The following is a 27,425-nucleotide window of genomic DNA, read 5'->3' on the forward strand; positions in this document are numbered from 1 at the left end:
TACTTCCACTCATTGTCCAGTAACTTTTATTTTCAATATTTCATGGCAGTTTTCCCATTTAAGACACTCCCAGAAGGCAACTACTTATTCAATTTTAGAACGAATGCGTTCAGTAAAATAGTTGGTTCTACTGAGTACCACAGAGACTAAAGTTGCAAATTCCTGACAATCACGCTTAAGCAGTCTGATTTTATGCAATAAAATCTTATGTTTGTTAAAAGTGCAGTTAAAACAGTAGTAATATTTTATTAAAAGCAATAAAACTAATTTACAGTATAAATGACATTTCTCTACTATATTTTATAAACATTGTACAAACTGCTTATAATTGCATAGTTGACTATTTAGTTACAGAGCTATTTAAAATAATACACAAGCTTTTTTCATTTTGAACATATTTCAATTATAAAAATGTACATTCAAATTGATAGGCTTCCCTAATATCTAGAAAAGATTGATTTCAAGATAACTTTCAATTAGCTGAAAAATTCTGGAAAATCTCTGCTACTTCAATCCAGTTCCTGAAGCACGCCAAACCATAATCTCGTATCTGTTTACGTCCTTTGTCAGTGATGACATCTCCATTTTGTTTCACAATGACCAGTTTTGGTATTGCTGTAATGCAGTATTTCTTCTTCAACTCTCTGATACACAAAGAATAGTATTAGTAAAGCATTGCATAATAAAACAGATATTTCACTATCTAATAAAGGGTCATTTATGTGAAATGTGAACTGAATCTTTCTCCATAGATGTTCTCTGACCTGTTAAGTATGCCTGGCATTTTTATTTCAACTGTACATTTTCTACCATCTACTGCTCTTCCTCTATTTCTCCATGTTCCAAAATTTATAATCAGTGTCTTACCTTCAAAAATAGGTTGTGCAGGTATTGTGGTAATGAAAGGTAACTTAAAGGAAATAACAGTTAGTCATGTGAGCAGGATAATGTGTGAAGTCTAATCCCATTTAAAATTTTCCACAGTGAGATATTTACCAATCTCAATAGATTGGATCAACCAAAGGAGAAAAACTTGTGTCTAAAACTGAGTAATTGAAATTCGATCATTTCTTTTCACATAAAAAGATTGGGCAGAGTTGTCATGGATATATGAAAGAAATCACATTTAATAAATAAGTTCCAACTTGCTGCATTTAAGAATTCATCCCCAAAGAATATCTGGGAACTGGTCTCCAAATGGGGAGAACTGACTCGATCATTAATCACACACAACCTGGCAGGGACTGAGAAAGAGTCTTGAAGGTTTTGTGTGGATATGACTGTTTTGTCATACCTGGAGGGCAAAAACACAGCATAAGCAATACGATGTTAAACAGACAAGAGGAAGTTTGATTACAACTGAATATCCTGTCTTGGATGGTGAGTTAATGAACACCATGTTGAACAGCTGTTGGAAAACAGAGTAGCTGAAGCACAGAATGTACTCTGTTTGGCTGTTTTAATATCCTTCATTAAGAATGGCTCAGAACATCCTTGCTGGCAATGTCCTGAAGGACTTGGGTACTAAAATGAGTCTTCAGTTGGCAATGCGTGAAGAGAACAGTAACCATGCATTCAATTTACCTATATCAAACAGGTCTATCTATGACAAGGAGTAGCCAGAGCACTGTCCTCATGAGTTCAGAGTGTATGACTTCATGCAGAATACATCCATTATGGTTGCATGGACAAAATACCATGCTCAATGGACCAGCAGCATCCCTAAAGAGAAACAGTATGTTTCAACTTGTCTATTGTTCATCAGAACTGAATTGACTTAATAATTAACCATTTCTTTCAGCACAGGTGATGCTTGACCTAAGTACAAGATCATGGCTCATCTAATTTTCCTCTCAGAGCCAATTTCCTTCCTTCTCCCTACATCCCTTCATGCCCTGACCAATCAAGAAATTATCAACCTCTCTGCCTTAAATATACAGTACATGAAGACTTGGCCTTCATGGCTGCTTGGAGCAAAGAATTCTGCAGATTCACCACCCACTAGCTAAACAAATTCCTCTTCATCTCCACTCCAAAAGGACACCCCTCTATTCTGAGGTTGTGTCCTCTGGTCCTAGACTCTTCTATCATAGGAAAGATCATCTCCACATCCGCTCATTTTTCTGAATTCTACTGAATACAGGCCCAGAGCCATGAAACACTCTTCATATGACAAGCCATTCAATCCTGGAATCATTTTGTGAATCTCCTTCGAATCCTCCATTTCAGTACATCCCTTCTAAGATAAGGGGCCCAAACCTGCTCACTATTACTCCAAGTGAGGCCTCTCACCAGTGCTTCATAAAGTTTCAACATTATGTCCTTGCTTTAATACTCTAGTCTTGAAATTAATGCTAACATTGCATTTGCCTTCCCCATTACAGACTCAATTTTCAAAATAAACCTTTTGGGAATCCTACACAAGGACTCCCATGTACCTTTGTGCTTCACTTTTTGTATTTTCTCTCCATTTAGAAAACAGTCAACCCTTTCATTTCTACTATGAAAGTGCACAACTGTACACTTCCTGCTACTGTATTTCATCTGTCACTTCTTTGCCCAATTTTATAATCTGTCTAAGTCCTTCTGTATCCTCTCTACTTCCTCAAAGCTACCCATCCCTCCACCTATCTTCATATTTCTTGTAAACTTTGCAACAAAGCCATCAATTCCATCTTCCAAATCATTGATACATAGTGTAAAAAGAACTTGTCCCAACTCAAACCCCTGTGGAACACCAGTGGTCACAGGCAGCCAACCAAAAAAGGCTCCCTTTACTCCTACTCTTTGCCTCCTGCCAATGAGTTACAGCTTTATTGTTGCTAGAATTTGTCCTGCAATACCATGGGCCCATAGCTTGTTAAGCAGCCTCGTGTGGTACCTTGTCAAAAGCCTCCTGAAAGTCAAAGTACACAACATTCTCATTTGTCTATTCTTGTTACTTCTTCAAAGAATTCCAGCAGATTTGTCAGGCAAGATTTTCTTCTGAGTAAACCATGCTGACTATGGCCTATTTTTTGTAATCATGTGCCTCCAAGTACCCTGAGACCTCATCCTTAATAATCAATTCCAACACCTTCCCAACCACTGAGGTCAGTCTAACTGGTCTATAGTTTCCTTTCTTCTGCCTCTCTCCCTTCTTGAAGAGTGAAATGGCACTGGCAATTACCTAGTCTTCTGGGACCATTCCAGAATCTAGTGATTCTTGAAAGATTATTGCTAGTGCCTCCACAGTCTCTTCAGCCACCTCTTTCAGAGATGTATACCACTTGGGCCAGGTGACTTATCTACCTTCATACCTTTCAGTTTCCCAAGAACCTTCTCTCTAGTAATGGTAACTTAATACAACTCATGACCCCTGACACCTGGAACATCCACCAAACTGCTAATATCTTTTACAATGAAGACTCATGCAAAATACGTGTTCAATTCATCTTCCAGTTTGTTGTCCCCCATAACAACCTCTCCAAAATTGTCTTCCAGCAGTCCGATATCCATTCTCAACTCTCTCTTATACTTTGCATCTGAAGAATATTGGCTAGCTTACTTTCATATTCCATCTTTACCTTAATGACATTTGTAGTTGCCTTCTATTGCTTTTAAAAGCTTCCCAATACTCCAACTTACCACTATTTTTTGTTCTATTATATGTCCTCTCTTTGGCTTTTATGTTGGCTTTGACTTCTCATGTTAGCCATGGTTGTGTCATCTTGCCTCTAGAATACTTCTTCCTCTTTTGGATGTGCCTCCTGAATTGCTTCCAGAAATTCCAGCGACTGCTGCTCTGCTATCATCCCTGCCAGTGTTTTTTTCCCAATCAATTCTGGCAACTGCTCTCTCATGCCTCTGTAATTCCCTTTACTCCACTGCAATACTGATACATCTGACTTTAGCTTCTACTTCTCAAATTTCAGAGTGAATTTGATCATGTTATGATCAGTTGGTATTGGAGTATAAAAGTTGCATTGTTTGCTGTGTAACCAAAACTATGTAGTCAGCTTTGAACTTGCTATTTGCTATGCATGTATCCAATTTAGTAGGAGAATGAAATCTTAAGAATGCAGAAGACAATGGTGTGTTAATGAGAGGTAGCTAAGAGATGTAGATTAGAACATGATTAAGTCAATAGGTAGAAACAATAGTGGCGGATGTACTTGTGATACGCAACTGTAGACCGATTGGATATGCTAATACAACTAAACCAGGAGATTGCTATAAAACATGCTATGTACAAGGATCGGTGGGCAATCAGCGACTAGCTCAATGACTTTGATTTGCAAATTAAAGTTTAATACTTCTTGAAGAATCTTCTGCATCTCCTGGTCGTTTGTGGGGCATGAGAAACCACAACAAAATTTGCGACCACGGCAGGACCGGAAAGAGACCCGCGGAAAGGAAACGGCAGATTGGGGATGCTTCCCAGTCCTCTAGGGACCCCCACAAGGCTAACATAATTAAGGGTGCACCCAAACAAAAGGTAAGCACTTTTTGCGACAATTTGGACTAAGAATTCTGATGGTTTTGGGGAGGTCTTGGAGTCTCAGAAGTGTGGAACCACTGCCGAAGGGTCTCTCCGGTCCAAAGAATCTGGCAGAATTGGGGGTTAACAGGAGGCTCAGAGGATTTGATCAAGAACACTGCAGTGAGGGTAAGTACAAATAAGTTAATAAGAAAAATTCCACGTGGTGTTAGTAAGTCCCTGTGGATACCGCTTTGTATGAAACGAAGGTCTGAACAGGCAGGGAAAGGAAAATAGAGAAAATCCTCGTGGATACCGCCTTAAGAGATAAGGGTCTGAATAGACGAGGTGCAAAGAGAAAGTTCTGTGGATATCGCTCTGAATAGAGGTCTGTACGGGCAGAACAGAATAGGAAACAAGGACAGTCCAATATATAGTTTAAAGCGCTGGTAGACAGACGATAGACTAGGCATAGGATTAGAGTAAATATCCAGTAAACGAACTGTGAATCTCTGAAATACTTTAAAAAGAGAGAACAACATGACAGGTAAAGGAATGGCAGTAGAGATTCTGAGCAAAAAATTCCCGGTAAATAAATATGAGATCACAAAAACTTCAGAAAAATGGGAAAAGAGAACCAAAAACCTGGTCACAAAATGGCCAAGAGAAGGAACGTTTGATGTAAACTTGTGCGAAGAAATGGAGGTACTAATTAAAAATTACAAACCAAAAGATAAATCTAAGAAAAGAGGGCAAAAAAAAGAACGAGAAATGGAAGTGCTAAAACTCTTCAGAATGGAGGGAGAAAGGCTGAGGAGGACAGGTAGAATATTGATTACATGCGAGGAAGACACTAAGGTGCTGGAGAAACAGCCTGTTAGAGAGAGAGGAAGGTACAGTGAGAAGCTGGCTTCAGCTCCGTACCCGGATGCGAAAGAAACAGAAAAGCCCCCTCCCTATACTCCCTATAAAAGAGGAAGGAACCCCTAAGCAGTGCCCACTGCTGAAGGGAACAGTAACCATGCAGGGAGAAGTACAAGTTTGGGTTAATGAGGAGGAAAAAAGACAATACGAGAAGGAAAAAGTGGTGATATGGAAGGAGATACAGGCAGAAAGGATAAAGGTGGAACAGGCACAGAGAGAAATGGAAGAAGGGATTGAACGGATGAAATACTTGAGAGAGGGAAAGGAGTATGAGGAGTATTGGTTATACCACAGAAATAAACAGACTAGAAAAGAAAGTGGCTCATCAGGGCAGGAAGAGATGAGGCATTCAAGAGGAAGTGGAAAGAAGATAGGAGATGAGAGTCTTGGAGAAACACAAGAGAGAAGGGAATCAAGCACGAGTAAGGATCATGAGGAGTCCCTGCCACAGGTGTACAGACACGGACAGGAAGAAAGAGAAGGTGACTCATTGGAGGAGCAAGAGTTAAGTGGAGAGAGAGAGGATGCGAGAATTTGTGGGGAACAGGTAGGAGGCAGAAGCCTAGAAGAGCAGAAGGAGGCGGTAGGGGAGTGACTTGCGTAAGTAGAAAGAGAGCCAGATAAGTTACTGAGAGGGGATTGCCAGAGGGAGGAGATGCGAAAAATACTCCAGGGGCCAACCAAGTATTGAATCAGGACAGAAAGCAGGGATTCCACAGGGAGACGGAGGGAAGAAGAGGATCCCAGAGAAATTCGTGTGGGAGGCAGTAAAGACATACCCTGAGACAGATGGGGAGTCAGGCGAGGAGAGCCAGGGCAGGTGGGAAGAAGGAGGAAGAATGATGCCGTTGTTAGTTAAAGGATCAGGACAAGTGCAGTACACCCCTTGGGGATCCCAGAACCAAGAAGGGCTGAAAACACTCTGCCCAATGTAAAGGGGGTTTCTTTTTTTTCTTTGGTACTGTTGGGAAAGGGTTTCTTTGTTTGTTAAAAGCAGGAATGTTTCTTTGTTGCGAGAGAGCGCTGGAAGCTTGTTTGTTACAATTTACTGATAATGAGAATGGTATTCCTTTGTAAACCAAATGGGGATTAATGTTCTTTCTTCTAAGTCTGTAAGCTTTGGTTGATGGGCTTTTGGGCAGATCGGCGTGAGGGGGTCGAGAGAGAGGACGCAATGCTGTAAGTTGGGCGAGGATCGGACCCCAAGGCCGGGAGGTACTCCGAGGAGGGGTATGAAGCTAGATGTGCTTGGTTGACCACTCGGAGGGTCCTGAGCTGCGAGTCGAGGAGTTCGGAGGGTCCTGAGCTGCGAGTCGAGGAGTTTGGAGGGGATCGAATGGTGGCCAGAAGACTTCAGAAATTGAGCTCCAACGGTTGTGCACGAAGTGGTTTGGACTTTGATAAGTTTGGCGCCTTTTCTTTATTTTTTTCTCTTCATATATACTGTATCGTTATTAATCACTTAGTTATAGTAACCTTTATAAATTGTACTCATTTAATCGCATATGGTGTACTGTCTGTTTTTGGGCGAGGCGGGGACATCACACAGCATCCACATCAGCTGATTACCCAGTTTGGCGGGGCCGAAGGCTGCTCCCCCTAGACGAGAATAAGCTGAGCCATCCTGAGGCGACCCAGGGGGTTACACCAATCTACATGAAGGAGCAGGGAAATGGAATAGAGACTTTGAAGAGGAAACGGCGGGACGATTATTGGCTATGGGAGATTTGAAGGCACTATTGATAAGGTTGATGGGAACCTCCAAATTTAACAAACTAATGGAAATGGCTGGCATAGTAAACTTGAACGACCCAAGAATGGAGACGGGTTTGACAGAGTGAGGCAGAGGGTATGGCAGGCCCTCAGGAAGCTTTATCCACCCAAAGTGGACCCCAAAGCCTTAAAGGGGGATCCACTGGGAGACACTGAAAACCCAGCAGCCTACGTAGAAAACCAATTGAAAAGGTGGAGACTGGAGACTGAGCAAGAGGTGGAAAATAGCTTATTTATCACCACACTTTTCCGACATAGCATTTTGGATGCAATGCCTCCGCAAGTAAAATCCAAACTGGAGGAAGTGGTTGGGCTGACGTCAAAGACCCCACAAGAATTTAGAGACCACGTAGTCCATGCAGTTGAGAAATACCGGAAAGACAAACGAAGGTTGGCTGAGCAGCAGGAAGAGGTGCAAAGAAAGTTAATACAAATGCAGCTCAAAGAACTCAAAAAGAAGAAAGAGAAAAGCAAAAAGATGCTGCCAGCAACCACCGGTCCGAGTACAGCCATCGAACTGGATGAAGCACCACTATATGGAGGAACCGATCATACTATAAGACAAGGGCCGGAAAACCCCATGCCAATAATCAACATCTTTGGAGGAGCATTCCCACAAATGCCCTATCAGGAACAGACTAAATTCAAACAGCCCAGACAGGACTGGAAGTCCCAAGGAGGGGGACAGAGGAGCCATAGGCAGAGGGGACCAGTGAGGAAACGGGGAAAGAGAGGTAGAGAGATTGTGCTGGGGATGTAATCAGCCAGGTTACATGAGAAGAGATTGTCCGTTTACACCATGGCCTGTCACACACCAGCAGGAACCGATAAGAAGGAAACTAAAGTTTCGCCAAGGACCAGCCCTCACAGGCCCAAGCGGAGGTATTGGGGTGCCCCGAGAACTCGAGTGGGAAGGGACATTACCCAATGATAACAAGGGAGGCAGACGAGGAACCCATTGTTCAGGTTATGTTAGAAGGGCAACTGACACCAATGATGATAGATACTGGAGCCATGTACACTTGTGTACAGCCACAGTTTGCCCTTCACCTTCCCATGTCAGGAAAGTTTATTAAGACGGTAGGGTTCTCGGGGAAAACACAGTTGACACAGTGCACGGCTCCAGTGCAGTTGAGAATGGGAAATAAAGGAATTGTTTTGCCGGTGCTAGTATTTAATTTGTTAGGCAGAGATGCCTTATTGAAACTGGAATTAAAATTAGAATGCATCAGAAATGGGCTGAGTGTGGAAAGAGCAGGGGCTCAATTGATAGTGCGAGAAGACAAGGCTAATGTCTTTTGGATAGGAGACTTCACAGATCAGATTCAGGAAACCTAGGAAAAATGGAAAAAGGGCGTGTAGGCTATATTACCCAGGGCTGTAATGCCCAAATCTGAGCTACATTGTACAGTGATTTTTGACGAGACTCAGAACAGGGAGTTAGAGGAGAGATGGCACCTGGAGGCATGTACTCAACAGCACCTGGAAGGGGAGGCTGTGATAATTGGAAAGCAAGGGGCAGGTTTACAAGTTAAGTGGAACACCTTTTTAGAAAAATGGTACAGGATACCGGAGGCTGCGCCCCATGTAATGTTGTTGGTAAACAAGGGATATCAGTCTGAAGAATTAGGACCCTTAGTATTGCATTAAATTAATGATAAGTGTAGATATGGTAGGGACAGTGAGAGAGGTCCAAATAACTCCCCAACCACACATGCCATTGCTGGGAAAGGAAAGATACCAGCAGAAAGATAGAAGGTTAGATGAGTTGCCGTCTATTCTGTGGTCACAGCATGACACAGACGTAGGGAAAATAAAAACAGCTAGTCCGGTGGAAATAAGGCTGAAAAAAGGAGCAATTCCACCCAGGAGACCACAATACCCTCTAAGGCCAGAAGCAGAAGAGGGAATAGCATAGACCGTGCAGGAGTTGCTTGAAATAGGAGTGCTTAAAAGAACAAACAGTCCATGCAATACCCCATTGCTGCCGGTCTTAAAAGCAGATAAATCTAAGTGGAGATTGGTGCATGATTTGCGAGCAGTAAATGATGCGGTAGAGGACTAGCCAGCGGTAGTCCCCAACCCACACACGCTTTTGACTAATGTTCCACCAGAAGCAAGTTACTTTTCAGTGATTGAGTTGTGTTCAGCTTTCTTCAGCATTCCTCTAGCCGACCAGTGTCAGTATCTGTTTGCATTTACTTACAGAGGTGCTCAGTATACCTATACCAGAATGCCGCAAGGGTTTAAACATTCACCACATGTTTTTAATCAGGTGTTGAAGGCAGACCTAGAGGGCATACATTGGAAAGTACATTGTTACAGTATGTGGATGACCTATTGATTTGCTCCCACAGTAAGGAACAGTGTGAGCAGGACACTATAACTCTGTTAGAGAAGCTGGCGCACGGAGGACATAAAGTATCCAAAAAGAAACTGCAATTTTGCACGCAGCAAGTGGAATACTTAGGCAGGGTAATATCCAAGAGAGTGAAGGCGATAGCACCAGATCAGATTGAGGCAATAACTAAGGTCCCAAAACCCCAGACTGTAGGGCAGATGATGACGTTATTGGGAATGGCAGGGTACAGCTCAGATTGGATAGGAGAATATGCTGAGATTGTGGCACCTTTGAGAAAGATAATGAAAGAAGCAGGACATACAAATTGGAAGAACGGCTTACAGTGGAATGGAGAGGTGGAGATAGCTTTCAATACTATTAAGCAGGAATTGCAGTCGGCACCAGCATTAGCTTTGCCTGACTATGAGAAGGTTTTTCATTTGTATGTATCCAACCGACAGGAGGGTTATGTCACAGCGGTTCTAACACAAGAGACAGGCACAGGAAAAACAAAGCAGCCAATAGCATACTACAGTACGAGACTAGATGAGGTGGCTCAGGAGTATCCACCCTGTTATCAGGGATTGGCGGCGCTGTACTATGCATATGAAAAGGCATCATCTGTAACCCTGGGCTATCCTGTGACTCTGTACACACACCACAAAATAGCAGAATTGCTGGAAAGAGGGAAATTTGCACTGACGCCAGCCAGGACAGCAGCGTATCAGATGCTATTGACATTTCCAGATATAACTATACAGAGATGCACTACCAGTAATATAGCCGATTTTGTCCCTTTGGGCTATGAAGGAGAACCCCATGATTGTGTAAGGAAGACGATGACATTTGCCAAATTGAGAGCAGATTTACGGTCAGAACCACTAGAGGATGCAGATTGAAATGTTCTGTTCATAGATGGCTCTTGTTATAGGGATTATGATGGAAATCATGCAGGGTTCTCAGTAGTGCAGCAGGATCAGTTGAGCTATAAGATTATTAGGATGGAGTCCTGTCCCCAACCGTGTTCTGCCCAACTAGCGGAAATCAAAGCCCTGACAGCTGCGTGTGAAATGATGGAAGGGGAGAAAGTAGACATCTATACTGATTCGGCATATGCTTATGGAGTATGCCATTTGTTCGGGGCAGTGTGGAAACAGAGAGGTTTTTAAAAAAAAGCAATGGAGATCCCATACAACATTGTCAGCAAATTCTAAACTTAATAAAAGCCATAATGAAACCTAAAGCATTGGCTATAGTAAAATGCCAGGCACATAAAAAGGGAAATGATGTAATAACAAAGGGAAATCAAGCTGCAGACGAGGCAGTCAGAAAAGCGTCTGGATGTACATCAGCTGTCATTGCCCCCCAGGTAAGCCTAGCTCCAGAACCTGTGGTAGAGGACATAATTGAAAAGGTAAGGCAACGTTGGCAGAACAATGTGGAGACGAAGGGGGGCCAAGCAGAACCCAGAAGTCTTGTGGAGCATGGAAGACGGTTTGTTGGTAGCGCCCACCCCTCTACTGACTATTCTGATTTCAGAAGCGCATGGAATTGACCATTGTGCAAGGGGGGGAAGTGATAAAGAAAATAAAGAAGGATGGCTTTTGGTCACCTTATTTACAGGCTTCAGTGGACTTTGTCACAGTGCCAGGTATGTGCACAGAATGCAGGATTCGTACATCAGTTATTTGATTGGTTAGAAAGTAGACTCGGAGGATGGGGAGCATGGCTGACTAAAATAGCAATTTTAGTATTGTATTGTTGAGCTGTGTGCTTGTGCTGTGCTGTTTTCTTCCTTGTCTCAAGTCTCTTGTAGTGCGTGCTGCAACCAAACAATTTCCGATGCTCGTGGCAATTACTGAAGCAAGCTTAGTGGAGAAAGTTACAGCCTACAACACCTGCAGGATGAACAAGAGCAAAACGACAATGGGAGTAGATTGTAAGGGCTTCTGAGTCTTTTTCCCTGTCTCAGGTACAAAGGGACAGGTTTTTGGCTCAGTGGCCCAGGGTAACAGGGAGAGAATACTTTGAGATCTTGGCACAGAAAATTATAGTTTAACCTGAAATTTGGGAATAAGTGCTTGAGTTTATTGGGGCTTTTGTGCGCGGACTCTTCGTCTTCTTTCTCTGGAAGGGGGATATATTGGAGTATAAAAGTTGCATTGTTTGCTGTGTAACCAAAACTATGTAGTCAGCTTTGATGTAGATTATGTAGTCTGAGTTTGCTATTTGCTATGCATGTATCCAATTTAGTAGGAGAATGAAATCTTAAGAATGTAAGATTCTTAAGATGTGTGTTAATGGTGTGTTAATGAGAGGTAGCTAAGAGATGTAGATTAGAACATGATTAAGTCAATAGGTAGAAACAATAGTGGTGGATATACTTGTGATATGCAACTGTAGACCGATTGGATATGCTAATACAAGGAAACCAGGAGATTGCTATAAAAAATGCTATGCACAAGGATCGGTGGTCAATCAGCAACTAGCTCAATGACTGTCTCAGCTTGATTTGCAAATTAAAAGTTTAATACTTCTTGAAGAATCTTCTGTGTCTCCTGGTTGTTTGTGGGGCACGAGAAACCACGACATTGGCCCAGGGGTTCTTTTACCTTAAGCTTTCTAATCAATTCCGATTCACTGCACGACATCCAATCCAGAATAGCTGATCCCCTGCTGGGCTCAACCACAAGCTGCTCTAAAAATCCATTTCGTACGCATTCTACGGATTCTCCCTCTTGGATTCCAGCACCAACCTGATTATCCCAATCCACCTGCATAATGAAATCCCCCATGACTAGTGTAACATTGCCCTTATAGAATGCATTTTCTATCTCCTGTTGTAATTTGTGGACCACATCCTTACCACTGTTTGGGGTCTGTGTACAACTCACATAAGGGTCTTTTTACCCTTGCAGTTCCTTAGCTCTATCCACAATGATTCAACACCTTTTGGACCTGATGTCACCTCTTTCCAATGATTTCATTTTTTAAATCAACAGAGCAACAGCACTCCCTCTGTCTTCCTGTCTGTCCTTTTGATACAATGTATATCCTTGGACATTAAACTCCGAGCTATCACCTTCTTTCAGCCTTGTCAATTCGCCCTTTTCAATTTTGTCTGCCTTTTTCATTGCAACTCATCCTGTTGATTGTAATTTTGTCCAGTCAACAGTCTCTTCCTACTACACTTTGTCTCTGTAAAGCAGCTACCTCATCTTCAGCACTATCACTCTACTTCCCATACCTCTGCCAAAGTAGTTTAAACCCTCCCTCAGCTTTCTACCTAGCTCTTCAGGACTTTCTTACCTTGTCTACCTATGGTCATTGGTGCCGATATGCACCAAGACAAGGCATGAACAAATAAGAACAGAAAAAGAGAAACCTAAAATACTCAACAGTGCGAAAGCCTGATCGCACCCAAGCATGATGAGCCAAAGCCACTCAAAACACTGGAACACACTAAAGAATGGCCACGCTGCTTGCACCTGTGCTATTTTTATTGGCCCTTTCCAATGAATCCCTCTTGCTGTTTGGTTGCTCCTCAACTTAGAGGAACTGCCTTTAAAATCTCCATCATCTTCCTGATTGAAAGCTAGCTCTTTTTATGCACTCATGCCAATTGTCCAACTCAGAGAAAACGGCCATGAAGCCCTGCTTATTAAATCTTAAACGCAGATCTGACCAAAAGGTAGCTCCTTTTATGCTCTGCATCCTGTGGATTGGTTGCTCCTTAATTCAGAAACACTGCCACACAGCTCTGCCTTTAAAATCTCAATCGCCCTCCTGATTGAAAGCTAGCTTTTTCTACGCACTCCCTGACATTGATTGTCCAACTCAGAGAAAACCGCCATGAAGCTCTGCTTATTAAATCTTGAATGTGGACCTGACTGAAAGGTAGCTCTGAAGCTACTTTTAACATTTTGTATTTTCATTGAATTTTCACATCTGCAAGTTTTTATTTCTTCATGCTAAATGAGGTAGATGGCATCAAAAGCAGAATTTAATTCCTTCAAACCTCATGGCCCAGCATATTCCTCACCCCACCATTACAATTAAGGAAAATGATTAACCCTGGCTCAACAGTAAGAGCAGAAGGCAAGCCCAGCAACAAGTGTCCCTAAAAATAACGTTGCAACCTGACAACACTACATTACAAGATTAAACAGTATGCAATAGACAACTAAACAGCCCTTCAACCAATGATCTATCGATAAAGTTCTACATGGCTAGTCATGGATGGCAGTGAACAATTCAATTGCTTAGCATATGTAGCTGTCCTAAGAACATCTTTACAGCCTAAAATCTAACTGAAGTAACTTCCATCTACCTCTGGCACCATATTTAATCAGATGTATCAGCGGATGTTCTATCCTTGCTTCCTCCCACTTATCCCATTACCACAAAAGCCTGTCTTCAGCCAATTGATCTATTCTATGTGATATAAAATTGGATACAGCCAAGACCATGAAATTTGACAGCTCTATAAATGAAGACTTTAGTACCAGTATTAACCTCCTCTCTGGCTTTGATATTCCAATAATTTCAACATTGGCATCCACCAAACAAATGCTGAATATTAACCAAGTATATATACTCAGTGACACTTTATTAGTTAAACCTGTAAACGGCTCATTAACACAAATACCTAATCAGCCAGTTATGTGGCAGCAACTCAATGAATAAAAGCATGCAGACATGGTCAAAAGGTTCAGAATGGGGAAGAAATGTGATCTAAGTGACTGACTGTGGAATGATTGTTAGTACCAGACAAGGTGGTTAAGAGTATCTAAGAAACCACTGATCTCCTGGGACTTTCACGCACAATAGTCTCTGGAGTTTACAAAAAAAATGGTGGGAGAAACAAAAAACATCCAATGAGTAGCAGTTTTTTTGGGTGAAAATACCTTGTTAACAAGAAAGGTCAGAAAATGACCAGAGTGGTTCAAGCTGACAGGAAAATGACAATAACTCAAATAGCTACATGTTACAATAATGTTGTGTAGAAGAGCATAGTACGTCAAATTTTGAAGTGGATGGGCTGCAACAGCAGAAGACTGCGCTGGGTTCCACTCCTGTACCTTATAAAGTGACCACTGAGTGTATATCCCATCAATAATTAAAAAATACAGGATAAAGTCAATTCAGATAATCACTGTCCAATCTCATTATTCTGAGTGAAAAAGATGATATCTCTAACAATGCCATCCATTAACTTCAGATTTTAACTCAAACATGGTATAAAGTGCTGAATTTAATAGGTACATTTAATGTCACAGTGTATACAATATACATCCTGAAATTCTTCGCAAACATCCAGGAAAACCTTCCAGAGATGAAGTGAAAATTACTGCACATGAAGTATGGCAAAATGGATTTCATTAGCCAATGGCTGTCCAAGAGCACTCATCTAAAATGTAAAACCTTCCCAAAATCACAATGGAAATACCCTTTCTGAAGGATGGAAGCAGTTAAATAAGATCATTCACCAACACCCCCTCAGTGGTAATTAAAGATAGGAAAATAGATTTTAACCTCATTAGTGATATCCACAGCGCATTAAATAATCCACAGCGAATTTAAAATAAAGGCAAGTTTAGAACTCCTCAGATTCCATAGATTGAGACAGAGGAAACAAAGATTTCTACAATAGTAAGGCAAACAGTTAGAGAATATCACCTATGACACAATGCTTCACACCCTAAGAGTAAAGAGAACAATGAAAAAGCAACGACACATATGATTCAGACACAAAATGTTGCATATTAATAAATCTTGGACTCTCAGTTTAATAATCAATACATATATATCAATGAGGTAATACTAAATCTATACAAATTGTTAGGCCTTGGTTATGCTCCCTTAGGTAGACATATGAAATCCAAACCCATTATTTTGATGAAAATTGGAACTTTCCCAATACTTTGGTCAATCTCTCAATCAACTGTGGAACAGATGATCCGATCATTTTTTAAATCAGAAGTTCAAAGTGTGTGACGTGCAAATAAAGCCAAGGATCAGATCAACCTTTCTCTAGTTAAATGGAGGAGCCAATGGAACTTACTCTTTTTATTTTGCCTCTGTGAGCTCACTGTTGTTCACAGATATTGCTGTTGTTATGAATGTACCACAGCTCTGAAGGGCCGAAGGGTGCAGGTTAGCCCCCTCCTTTGTGAGAATCGCAAGATCACTATTGATTTGGGTCAGGAGAACCAGGAAATGAGAGAGAGACGTGCGGAATGTCTTGACCCCCCCCCCCCCCCCCCCGGCGATATAAAGCTATGGGAAACGGCCATTGTCTCTTGGAGACGGACTTGTGTATTACAATACTGTGCTATGTGGAAGCCCTCAGGCAAAGTGGGCTGGTTGAGGGAGGGATTGCATCACCCCCAACCTGATTGACATCTGAGACCCTGTGAGTCAGGATAAAAGAGGGTCTGTGGGAACAGCCCCTCAGACGCACCAGAAGAAACGCTAGCGATCCCATAATAGCGGAAGCCGGTGGAGAGGCCATGTGCGTTCGGTTCCATTTGCCCCGGAACCGGTGCCCTGTACCACGGAAAAACGGCTTTTAGCTATGTGGTGAACTGCGTGTGCCTGTCTGGACACGCCCCCTGCTGACTGCTCCTGTGGCTCCTCCCACAGACCCCTCTATAAAGGCAATCAAGGCCTGAGCCCGGCCTCTCAGTCTCCAGGATGTAGTATGATGGTCACTCACTGCTGGTTCCTTCTTCCAGTCAATAAAAGCCGATATCTCGCCTTTACGTCTCAGAGTGAGTTGTTGATGGTGCATCAATTTTATTGACTGGAAGTTTTAAAACATGGAAACCGTTTTACGTCCGGAAAGATTGGATTTGGACCCCCAAGACTCTGAAGCAGATCTTGCTTTTGAACTCTGGCTTGCATGCTTCCAATCATACTTGGAGGAGGTTCGTGCGACTGACCCTGCCGTTATGCACCGAATTCTCCTCTCGAGGGTCACCCCAAAAGTTTATTCAATTATCAGAGACCTGCCGACCTACGATGGGGCACTGGACGCCCTCAAAAGACAGTACCTGCGGCCGGTGAACACCATCTACGGAAGACATCGTTTAGCTACCCGGCGACAGCGGCCTGGAGAATCGAGCACCGAGTTTCTCCGAGCACTACAGACACTCGTCCGAACTTGTGACTGCAAGACGCTCACGGCAGAACAGCATGCGGAGCTGCTAGTACGAGATGCCTTTGTGACAGGACTGAGGTCAGTGTACGTGCGCCAGTGGCTGCTGGAAAAAGTCGATCTTACCTTGCGCTCAGCGACCGAGACGGCCAACACTCTGGAAACTGCTCTGCACCACGCTGACGCTGTCCAGCCGCGCAATTCCCCGCTGGTTCCGTGGACGCCTCAGAACCCGCTACCGCTGGTTCCCGCGAGCGAATTCGCCAACGTCACTGCCAGTCGCGATTCCACGAGCTCCCCGAACCCGACCACGGCTGCGACCCGTCAAAAGCCTGCGCTGTGTTATTTCTGTGGAGTCGGAAAACATTCCCGAAAACGCTGCCGGGTGTGAGAAGCGACCTGCTCCAGCTGCGGAAAGCAGGGCCATTTCGCCATGGTCTGTAAATCTAAACTACGAGCGGGGTCGGGCAGTGCTGCGGGTGAGACATGGGGGCCGCCATCTTGCATGCCCGAATGTGGGCGGCCATTTTTGTCGGCATCAGCATGCCCCGCCCCCGACCCGCTGGTGTTTATCGGGTACCCCGATGGCTCAACTCTGGCCACTGTAACCCTCGACCAAAGCGCCCCACACCAGCTTGCACGGTCAATGATGGACATCCTGGTGGAGGGGCACAGGACTAGATGCCTGTTTGATACGGGCAGCACTGAGAGTTTTATTCACCCGGACACAGTGCAACGCTGTGGACTCGCAACACGGCCGGTAAGTCGGAGGATCGATTTGGCTTCTGGGTCGCATTCCAGACATCCGGGCGGGTTGTGTAGCGACATTGGTGGTTCAAGGCACAGAATATCGGAACTTTGCGCTACTGGTCATGCCTAATCTGTGCGCACCTGTGCTATTGGGGCTGGACTTCCAGAGCCATCTCAAAAGTGTGACTATGGCATATGACGGGCCCCTCCCACCACTCACTGTCAGGAATCCTCAGTTCTGTGGGTCTTCATCACTACTGACCACACACACACACGTGCCCACACGTTCCATCCAGCACCATGCCGACAGCTGCGCTACCGACACCACTTGCAGTCTCTCCACCCTCAAGGTCCCTCCCCCACCGCTGTTCGCCAACCCGACTCCCGACTGTAAACCTGTGGCAACTAAAAGCAGGAGATACAGCGCAGAGGACAGGGCCTTCATTCAGTCAGAGGTGCAGCGGCTGCTTAGGGAGGGGATCATTGAGCCAAGCACAAGCCCTTGGAGGGCCCAGGTGGTTGTTGTTCAGACTGGGCAGAAAAATAGGATGGTCGTGGACTATAGTCAAACCATCAATAGGTTCACGCAGCTTGACGCGTACCCCCTACCCCGCATCGCGGATATGGTCAACCAGATAGCTCAGTACAAGGTGTACTCGACAATAGATCTGAAATCCACTTTTCACCAGTTCCCCATCCGCCAAGAGGACCGCTGCTACACTGCCTTTGAGGCGGGCGGCAGGCTCTATCACTTCCTGCATGTCCCCTTCAGTGTCATGAATGGTGTCTCTGTCTTCCAGAGGGAAATGGACCGGATAGTGGACCAGTACCAACTGAAGGCCACATTTCCCTATCTGGATAACATCACCATCTGTGGTCGCGACTGGCCGGATCACGACGCCAACCTCCAACGATTTCTCCAAGTGGCCGCAGCTCTGAACCTTACTTATAACAGGGACAAGTGTGTGTTCGGAACCACCCGCCTCGCTATCCTTGGGTATGTCGTGGAAAACAGGGTCATTGGCCCTGATCCCGACCATATGCGCCCCCTGTTAGAACTCCCTCTTCCCACCACTCTCAAAGCCCTCAGACGGTGCCTGGGTTTTTTTTCCTATTACGCCCAATGGGTCTCTCATTGCGCAGACAAGGCCCGCCCCCGGTCAAGTCTACCACGTTTCCCCTCTCTGCTGAGGCCTGCGCGGCCTTCAGCTGCATTAAAGGGGACATTGCCAAAGCTACGATGCATGCAGTGGACGAGACCATTCCCTCCGATTTTGCTCTGGCTGCTACCCTCAATCAGGAAGGCAGGCCAGTAGCATTCTTTTCTCGAACCCTCCAAGGCTCTGAAATTCGGCACTCTGCGGTGGAGAAAGAAGCCCAGGCCATAGTGGAGGCTGTTAGGCACTGGAGGCACTATCTCGCTGGCAAAAGGTTCACCTTGCTGACCGACCAGCGCTCAGTTGCGTTCATGTTCAGCAACCAACAGCGGGGCAAAATCAAAAATGATAAGATTTTGCGGTGGAGAATAGAATTCTCCACCTACAACTATGATATTCTGTACCGGCCTGGCAGACTCAATGAGCCCCCTGATGCCCTATCCCGGGGAACGTGTGCTAGCGCACACCTCGACCAGCTATACGCCCTTCATGCACAACTTTGCCATCCAGGGGTCACCCGATTTTACCATTTCGTGAAAGCCCGGAACCTGCCGCACTCCCCGGAGGACATCAGAACGATGACCAGGGACTGCCAAATTTGCGCTAAGTGCAAACCACACTTCTACCGTCCTGACACGGCGCAATTTGTCAAGGCCACCCGCCCTTTTGAGCGACTGAGTGTAGACTTTAAGGGCCCCCTTCCCTCCACTGACCGCAATGTCTATTTTCTCAATGTTATCGACGGGTACTCACAGTTCCCCTTTGCCATTCCCTGCCCCGACACCACTACCACGTCAGTGATAAAAGCCCTGCGCCAGCTCTTCACTCTGTTCGGGTATCCCTGCTATATCCACAGTGATAGAGGGTCCTCCTTCATGAGTGATGAGCTGCGCCAGTACCTGCTAGCTAGGGGCATTGCTACTAGTCGGACCACGAGTTATAATCCCTGGGGAAATGGACGGGTGGAGAGGGAGAATGCCACAGTGTGGAAGGCCACACTTTTAGCCCATAAGTCAAAAGGGTTGCCGGTCTCTCGATGGCAGGAGGTCCTCCCTGAGGCACTCCACTCTCTGTTATGTACGTCCACCAATGCCACCCCTCACGAATGCCTTTTCTCTTTTCCCAGGAAGTCTGTCACTGGGACCACCCTACCAGTTTGGCTGACGTCCCCGGGGCCAGTGCTGCTCCGGAAACATGTGAGGAGTAATAAATACTCCCCGCTGGTCGAGACGGTTCACCTTCTACATGCGAACCCCCAGTATGCCTATGTGGTCTTACGCGAAGGGCGGGAGGACACGGTCTCTGTCCGCGACCTGGCGCCCGCAGGTGCAGCAGACCACTACCCTGAACACTCTCCGGTAACTATGAACCCTGTACCCGAGGTGACACCACGCTCACCAGGCCCTACAAAGACTCCTCACGACACTCATATACCGGGCGTTTCGTACGCATATATACGAAGCGCCTCGCAAATGCATGAGGGATCACTGGCGCCTAGTGGGCTGGAACCTGCACAACCTCCGTCTCCTGTGCAATCACCGGCACCGCCGGCATCTGTGCAATCACAGCCGGTGCTACGTAGATCGCAGCGACAGATTCAACCACCTGATAGACTTAACCTGTAAGAAACTTCGCCACATGGGGACTCTTTTAAAACAAAGGGGAGGTGAATGTGGTGAACTACGTGTGCCTGTCTGGACATGCCCCCTGCTGACTGCTACTGTGGCTCCTCCCACAGACACCTGTATAAAGGCAATCAAGGCCTGAGCCCGGCCTCTCTGTCTCCAGGGTGTAGCATGGTGGTCACTCACTGCTGGTTCCTTCTTCCAGTCAATAAAAGCTGATATCTTGCCTTTACGTCTCAGAGTGAGTTATTGATGGTGCATCAAGCTAACAACGGGGAAACCAACGCTCGAAGGATTGACATCATACAAGGACTGGGCAAGTTTTAAACCCGTCTTTCTCTCAAACCAAAACGCTGCAGCTTGAACTAACTAACAGTGACTTTTATATTTCCATCGGACAATACATTATCCCCTAGTCAACGATAGAGCTATTTCTTAATGATTATTATTATACCTGCGCGTTCAGATTTAGTATTGACGACTTATATTATCTGTATGTTTGCATTGATATTATTTTGTGTATTTTTATCAATAAATACTGTTAAAATAGTACCATCAGACTTCAACGGACCTCTCTATCTTTGCTGGTAAGTGACCCAGCTACGGGGTTCGTAACAACTTGGGGGCTCGTCCGGGATTTGATACCAAATTGGAGGGCCAGTGAATCGGGCTTGTAAGTCCAAACTTGGATCTGGTTACGCGGGTAGCCAGACAGGAAACCAGCAAAGATGGACGTAGGTGAATTTATAGAAAACCCGACTCTGGAGGCGCTAGAGGCGGCCACCAAATCAGACTTGATAAATTTGCCGAAGGGGTTAAACCTCGCAGAGGTGAGGTTGTCAATGAAAAAGTGGGAGGTGCGAAGGGCAATAACTCAGTATTATATTGGGAAGAATGTGTTTGCAGCTGAGGTGTTGGAAAATATCCCTGAAATGGTACCAGCTAGTGGGACGGCTCAGTTAGAGTTGGAGAAATTAAGGTTGGAACATGCAATTAAGGTAAAGCAGCTGGAAGCAGCTGAGAAGGAGAATGAAAGAGCCGAGAGAGAGAGGGAGCATGCGTTCCAGCTAAAGGAGTTAGAGTTGAAACGGGAGTAGGAAAGAGCTGAGAAACAAAGAGAGCATGAAATTCAGTTAAAACAGCTGGAAGCAGCTGAGAAAGAGAAAGAGAGAGCCGAGAAGGAGAGAGAGAGAGCCAAGAAGGAGAGAGAGTATGGGGAGGCAGAGAAACAAAGGAAACATGACTTGGAGATGGAGAAGTTAAGGCAAGGGCGAAGAGATCAAGGGTCAGACCGAAAGGAGCGGTTCAATGTTAGTCGAGAGTTGAGGTTAGTACCTCCGTTCGAGGAGACGGATGTTGGTAGTTATTTCTTGCTTTTTGAAAAGGTGGCAGTGAAGCAGAAGTGGCCCAGAGATCAGTGGGTGGCGCTGTTACAAAGTGTGTTAAAAGGGAAGGCACAGCGGGCATATATGGCATTGTCCATGGAGGAGGAAGAGGAGGAGAGTTATGACAAAGTAAAGGCGGCCATTCTCCGGAGTTATGAGTTAGTACCTGAAGCGTATAGACAAAAGTTCAGGAATTTAAAGAAATTGGGGAATCAGACGTATACCGAGTTTGCCTATGAGAAAGGTGTGCTCTTGGACCATTGGTGTACAGCGGAAATAGTGGACGAGGATTATTGGCGTCTCAGGGAGTTAATTATGATTGAGGAATTTAAAGGTTGTGTTTCGGAGGATATCTGCATGTATTTGAATGAGAAGCCAAATAAGTCCATTTCAGAATTTGCTAGGTTCGCAGATGAATATGCCCTAACCCACAAAACAAAGTTTTCCTCGAATAAAAGTTCCCAGAGAGACCGTGGGAACGATCGAGAAAGCCCACCAGCTGAGGCAGAGGTCCCGCCGGTAGCTAATGGTAAGGTTGAGGGGGAAAGGCCAGACGGCCAGAGATTTCCGGGCTTGACCTGTTTTAATTGTGGAAAGGAGGGGCATATTGCATCTAGGTGCTTTGCTCTGAGGAAACAGACAGGAAAAGGGAAAGCAGCAGTCCTTATCGGATGTGCCGTGGTAATCAGTAAATCGACAAGACAGCCCCGGGTAGACAGAGTACGAGAAGGTTCTGAGACTTGTCTGTCACACGGAACCATGTCTGTGAGGGAGGGAGACACAACAGTTCCCTTATGGATCTGGAGAGACACGGGGGCTGAGCTGTCGTTGATCAGCAGTAAGGTACTAGATTTTGGTTGCAAGACGGGAATGGTAGCTGTGAAAGGAATAAGCCAAGGGACGGAAATGGTGCCCTTACATAGGGTCATTATGGATTGTGAGCTGGCGTCTGAACCAGTTGAAATAGGGGTGCGATCAGAATTCCCGAGAACTGACGCGGACGTCCTTCTTGGTAACGATTTAGCAGGTGGTGAGGTTTGGTCAGCAATGATGCTGACAAGCCGGCCGGTGAGTGTTGCGGCCCCGCCCCTAGATTCCAAGATCTATCCCGCATGCGCGATCACTCGCAGCATGTCGAGAAAGGCAGCTGAAAAAGGGAGCAGTTTAGATCCAACCAGTTTCGATTTGGCCGAGACGTTTTTACCGACCCTGTACCACGAGGGCTTAGAGGGTGGTAAAACGAAGAGTAGTAAAGTGGAAGAGAGTAACGGAGAGGAGGTAGACCTGCCCTTAATGAGGAGAAAAATTCTAGAGGCAGAAAATAAAGATGAGGAACAGATAGAGCGGTTAAAAGGTCCAGAGTTGGACAGGGATGATCTGTCTGGTTTGGCAGAACTGTTTGAAGAAGGTGTTCCCGATAATGAAATGAGGGTAGTCCTAGATGAAAAGGGGGCCCTTACCTTGAGGAAGTCTGCTGGGTTGGCAGATGAAGTTGTTTCAGCCCGCGGGGTTGAGTTTACTCCGGAAGGGAGTTGCCCAGAGAGTAGCTGGGAGAATCAGGGGAATTTAGAATTTGGATCGGGTACGGGTCCAAAAGAAAGAGGCAAATGTACCATTTGAGTGTATCCAAGAAGTGGATGCACGTGGTAGTGAACCTAGTAATGGAGCTCAGAAAAAGTCTGAGGTATTTGATTCAGTTGAAAAGGAAGGACATCCTTGTGGGTCAGATAGACTTGGTTCAGTGAAGAAAGGGTTAACCTTGGTAATAGTGGGAAGTGAGAGTTCTCAGGTGTTTGTGCTCCAAGGTGTGTTAAAAGTTAATGCGGATATCAAATGTCGGGAGATAAATATTATTGTTGAAGGAAACGGGAAATATGTAGTTCCCAAATCGAATGAAGAAAATTTAAAGCCTGCGGATCGCTTACTGATTGAGTTGGAAGATGATGCCCCCCCCCCCCACCGTGCTATTGTTATTCCAGAGAGTGGTGTGAAAAGGCAGAATTTGAAATGCTGCTTGAACGAAGAGTTCAAACTGAAAACTAATAGCCTGAAGGGTCCTGAAGAGAAAGCTAGCAACTTGTGTAAAATTAAAGAATTGGGTGGAAATTCCGAAGATGGTCTAAGTATGGGACACGGTGTTGATAAAATAACTCCTATGAAAGAAGCAGGCAAAGGCCTATTTCGCCAGGGTACCCAAGCTCCCCACGTGGGAACTAACTGGAAAAGAGGTGACGGTTAATGGGGATGCCATTTTTAAATAGCAAAAGCCGGTTTTACGGGATTTTGACAAACCATGTGAATAATAAAGACAACCCCATGGAAGCCTGCCTGTTAAGTTTGTAAGCAACAGAAAGATTAGTATTTGGGAGGAGTTTCAAGATGGCGACGTAAACACCTGCCTTTTAGGCGCTCTTTACTTTTTTAACTATAATCACCCTTTAATCAAATCTTTTCGAATTTAATCAAATGAGTTGATATTTTCGATTGACTCTTTTTTTCCTAAAACTATATTTGATCTAACTCTGTCGAACTTAAAATGGCTACAAGTAAGAAATCGTCTAAGGAGCCTTTATCTATCGATGCAATTTCTAATCTTCTGGACACTAAACTTGCAAGTTTGGAAAGCAAGATGGAAAGTAAAATGGCAAGTTTGGAAAACAAGCTTACCATGAAAATGTCTGAACTTGAAGGAGTTGTTAGATCGCTTGATACTAAGCTTCAGTCGCAGGCATCGGATATTCAGCGGCATGAAGATAAGTTGGCGACTCTTGAAAAATTAATTGTTGAAAAAGTACGTACAATTGAAGTGTTGGATAAGAAGGTACAATCGACTCTTAAAACTGTAGATCAGTATAAGTTTATAATTACTGATCTCGAAAATCGATCTCGCAGACAGAATTTGCGAATTATCGGGTTTCCCGAAAGAGTTGAGTCCGGTGATTTAACTGAATTTTTCTCTAAATTACTGTGGGAAATTTTCAGTGATGAAGGTTTGCAAACTAAACCTGTTATTGACCGCGCTCACAGAGTTGCGAGGTTTTCGTCTACGACTGATAAACCACGAGCGGTGATTGTTCGCCTTCATTATCCTCGTGAGAAAGAGCTTTTAATTCGATTAGCTCGTAAAAAAGGTATGATTTCTTACAATCCCAACAAATTTCGAATTGTTGAGGATTACTCCTACGAGTTAATGAGAGCCAGAATCGCTTTTAAACCAGTGATGGCAGAGATTTACTCGATTGGACTTAAACAAGCTTTAATGTATCCAGCGAAGCTTAGAATTACGCTGAACGACAACAGTCAGCAAATTTTTAACACTCCGGAAGAAGCGAAGAAATTTGCTGAAGAATTTCGATCTTCTAGTGCAACTTGAACTATGTGTTATGTGGAAGATTTTTCGGAGAGAGGATATCTTTTTACTTTAAGTTTTAACCTATGAAGCTGGGTTATAACTTCTTATTTTGATCTACAGGTCTGGTTTTTTTTACTATCATCATTGTTTATAGATGTTCCTTTTAATTTTTATAATATCTTCTTTTTTTTCTTCTTTCTGTTTTGGTCATATACGTTTATATTTTGCAATAATGATTTACTTTTTTTTTAAGATGTCGTTTCTTTTTCCCGTAAGATTCTGTTTTTTGTAAGCATTTATTTGTTTGCCTGTACTTAGAAATGGGACGAATGTTTTGGATTTTTGGTCTTTTTTTTATATATATTGTACTGTTTATTACATCCCTTTTTTTTAATCCTATTTTGTCTTTTAATAGATTGCTGAACTCACATTTGTATTTAGTAATATGGCTTTTTCAAAATGGCGTTTCTTCTTCCCATAAGTCTTTGCTTTTGAAACATCATCTTGTATTTGAACACGGGATTTTTTTTTAAAGGTATATTACACTTTCAAATTTTGATGTTTATACTTTTTTTTTATTAATGATTGTTTGTTTTATTATATTAGTTTTTTTAATTCTGATTGATATATATTTTCTTTTTGCAACTCTATATCTTAATCTGGGTGTTATATAGTTTTCTTTTAATCTTTTTATAGAGCTGCCATCTTGAAATGGGGGTAATGTTAGTATTAGATTATGCGCCTGCCGCTTGGCTTTTTTTCGAAGGGTGGGGGGAGGGGGTAGGGATCTTTTTTCACGCTTTTGCTCTTTATTTTTTTGCTTTTAGTTTATGGGCCGACTTTAAATTATTAATATTGTAACGTTCTCCTTCGGGTGTACTAATAACGCCGAATTCAACGTCGAGATAAACCACAGTCAATGAAACCAGATCGCAGTAAGATTAACCATTTACTGTTCACTCTTCACATTAACATATGGTGAAAACTGTTGATAAAACAATACAAGATTGATACAGTATTTGTTCCTTCCTTAATATCACATTTCAAGTGTAAATACTTGCAAAGGTGACTATAACTACATTACACTAAGGTGCAGTATACAGGGAGAGTTTACCTGCTCCATTGACTACTTTAAATACACTTCCATGCAAACTATCCGCGACTCTTTAACTAACGAAAGCATAAACATTATCTACCGTCGTTACTTCTAACAGGATCGGCATTAACATCTTAGTTCAATATATCGATTATCTATTAACTTACAGCGTTGCTCTCACTGTGATTTCTCATGCCTGCAAAACAACTTCTGCTCGGGTGAGCCTCGTGGTAAGCCCCCACCCTCGCGCTAATTTCAAACCGGTATTTTCCCACAAGACGTGGCGAAACCGGATGTGACGTCATCGCATGCCGATATATTTTACATGCAATGAATATACTTTAAACACTTCTAATTCTAACTAGAAAACACTATTGAATGAATTACTAAGCGAAAATATTATAAACTAAATAACTGTCGTAAAGACAGCACACTCCCCGCTTGACCTTCGTAAGGTCACAGTGAGCAGAGTACAAACTTAGTCTCTTAATCAGTCATTGGGTAGAAGTAGAATAACTTCTGTAACTGGCCTTTGGTAAATTTTCACATCGCCTTGGTCGGTAGTCTTCAATTCGATCTTCCTGACATGTCCATCCTCGCTAGGGAATGTAGCAGTGATTCTGGCCATTGGCCAGCTGTTGCGGGCGATTTGCTTGTCCCTGAGCAGGACTAAGTCTCCAACTTGAAGATTCCTGTGGGGTTCTGTCCACTTTCATCTCTGTTGCAATGAGGGTAGATATTCCTGACTCCAGCGGGACCAGAACTGATTCGCCAGAGCCTGGACTTGTCTCCATTGCTTTGTGTACAAATCCTTGTCTGGGAAGTCTCCTGGTGGAGGAGGTGCTCCTGCCTTCTGCGTAAGGAGCGTTGATGGCGAAAGTATAAAGGGGTTTTCTGGGTCAGAAGACACAGGTAGGAATGATTGTGCGTTTATAATGGCTGTGACCTCTGCCATTAGGGTGCACAGTACCTCGTGGGCCAATCGGGTGTGTTGCTGCATCTCAGGTTTCCTTTTCCGGGTTTTCCGTAAGGACGTGAACCGTTTGACTGCCTGCTCTTTGTTATCTGGTGAGCGCTAGCGTGGTTCTCTGAAAGGCAATGGGGCAACCCCATTATTTGCTTCATCTCTGAAGACCTTGGTGTCTTTGGGTTTTAAAGAAATGGTATCTTGAGCTGATTGTGCAAGTTTGTTTCCGTGCTCGGTTTGAACGAAAACTGACTGACCTAGCGTCTCGTCGGTTACTTTACGCTTGGTAATGTCTTGTTGTGCTTCTTCAGGGTACACCTCAGTGAGGCAGATCTTGGAACAAGAACGGCTTGACTGAGTTTGACTGCAAACTTCTGTACAGTTCGAGCTGACAATTGTTGTCCTGGAGTGAACCTCTCCCTCCCCGCCATCCTGTT

The 27,425-nt window shown here is 44.1% G+C and overlaps 1 protein-coding gene across 1 annotated transcript in view; it reads right to left on the minus strand.

Moving 5' to 3' along the window:
• Positions 1-472: 472 nt before the first annotated feature.
• Positions 473-27,425, minus strand: part of nxnl2 (nucleoredoxin like 2) — a 44,689-nt gene continuing 17,736 nt past the window's right edge. The window contains exon 2 of the mRNA XM_059969892.1: positions 473-644. Coding sequence (XP_059825875.1) covers positions 473-644 — 172 coding nt within the window. The remainder of the gene's footprint in view (positions 645-27,425) is intronic.

The sequence above is a fragment of the Hypanus sabinus genome, chromosome 5 (assembly GCF_030144855.1).
Source record: "Hypanus sabinus isolate sHypSab1 chromosome 5, sHypSab1.hap1, whole genome shotgun sequence".
In the NCBI taxonomy this organism is placed as follows: Eukaryota; Metazoa; Chordata; class Chondrichthyes; order Myliobatiformes; family Dasyatidae; genus Hypanus; species Hypanus sabinus.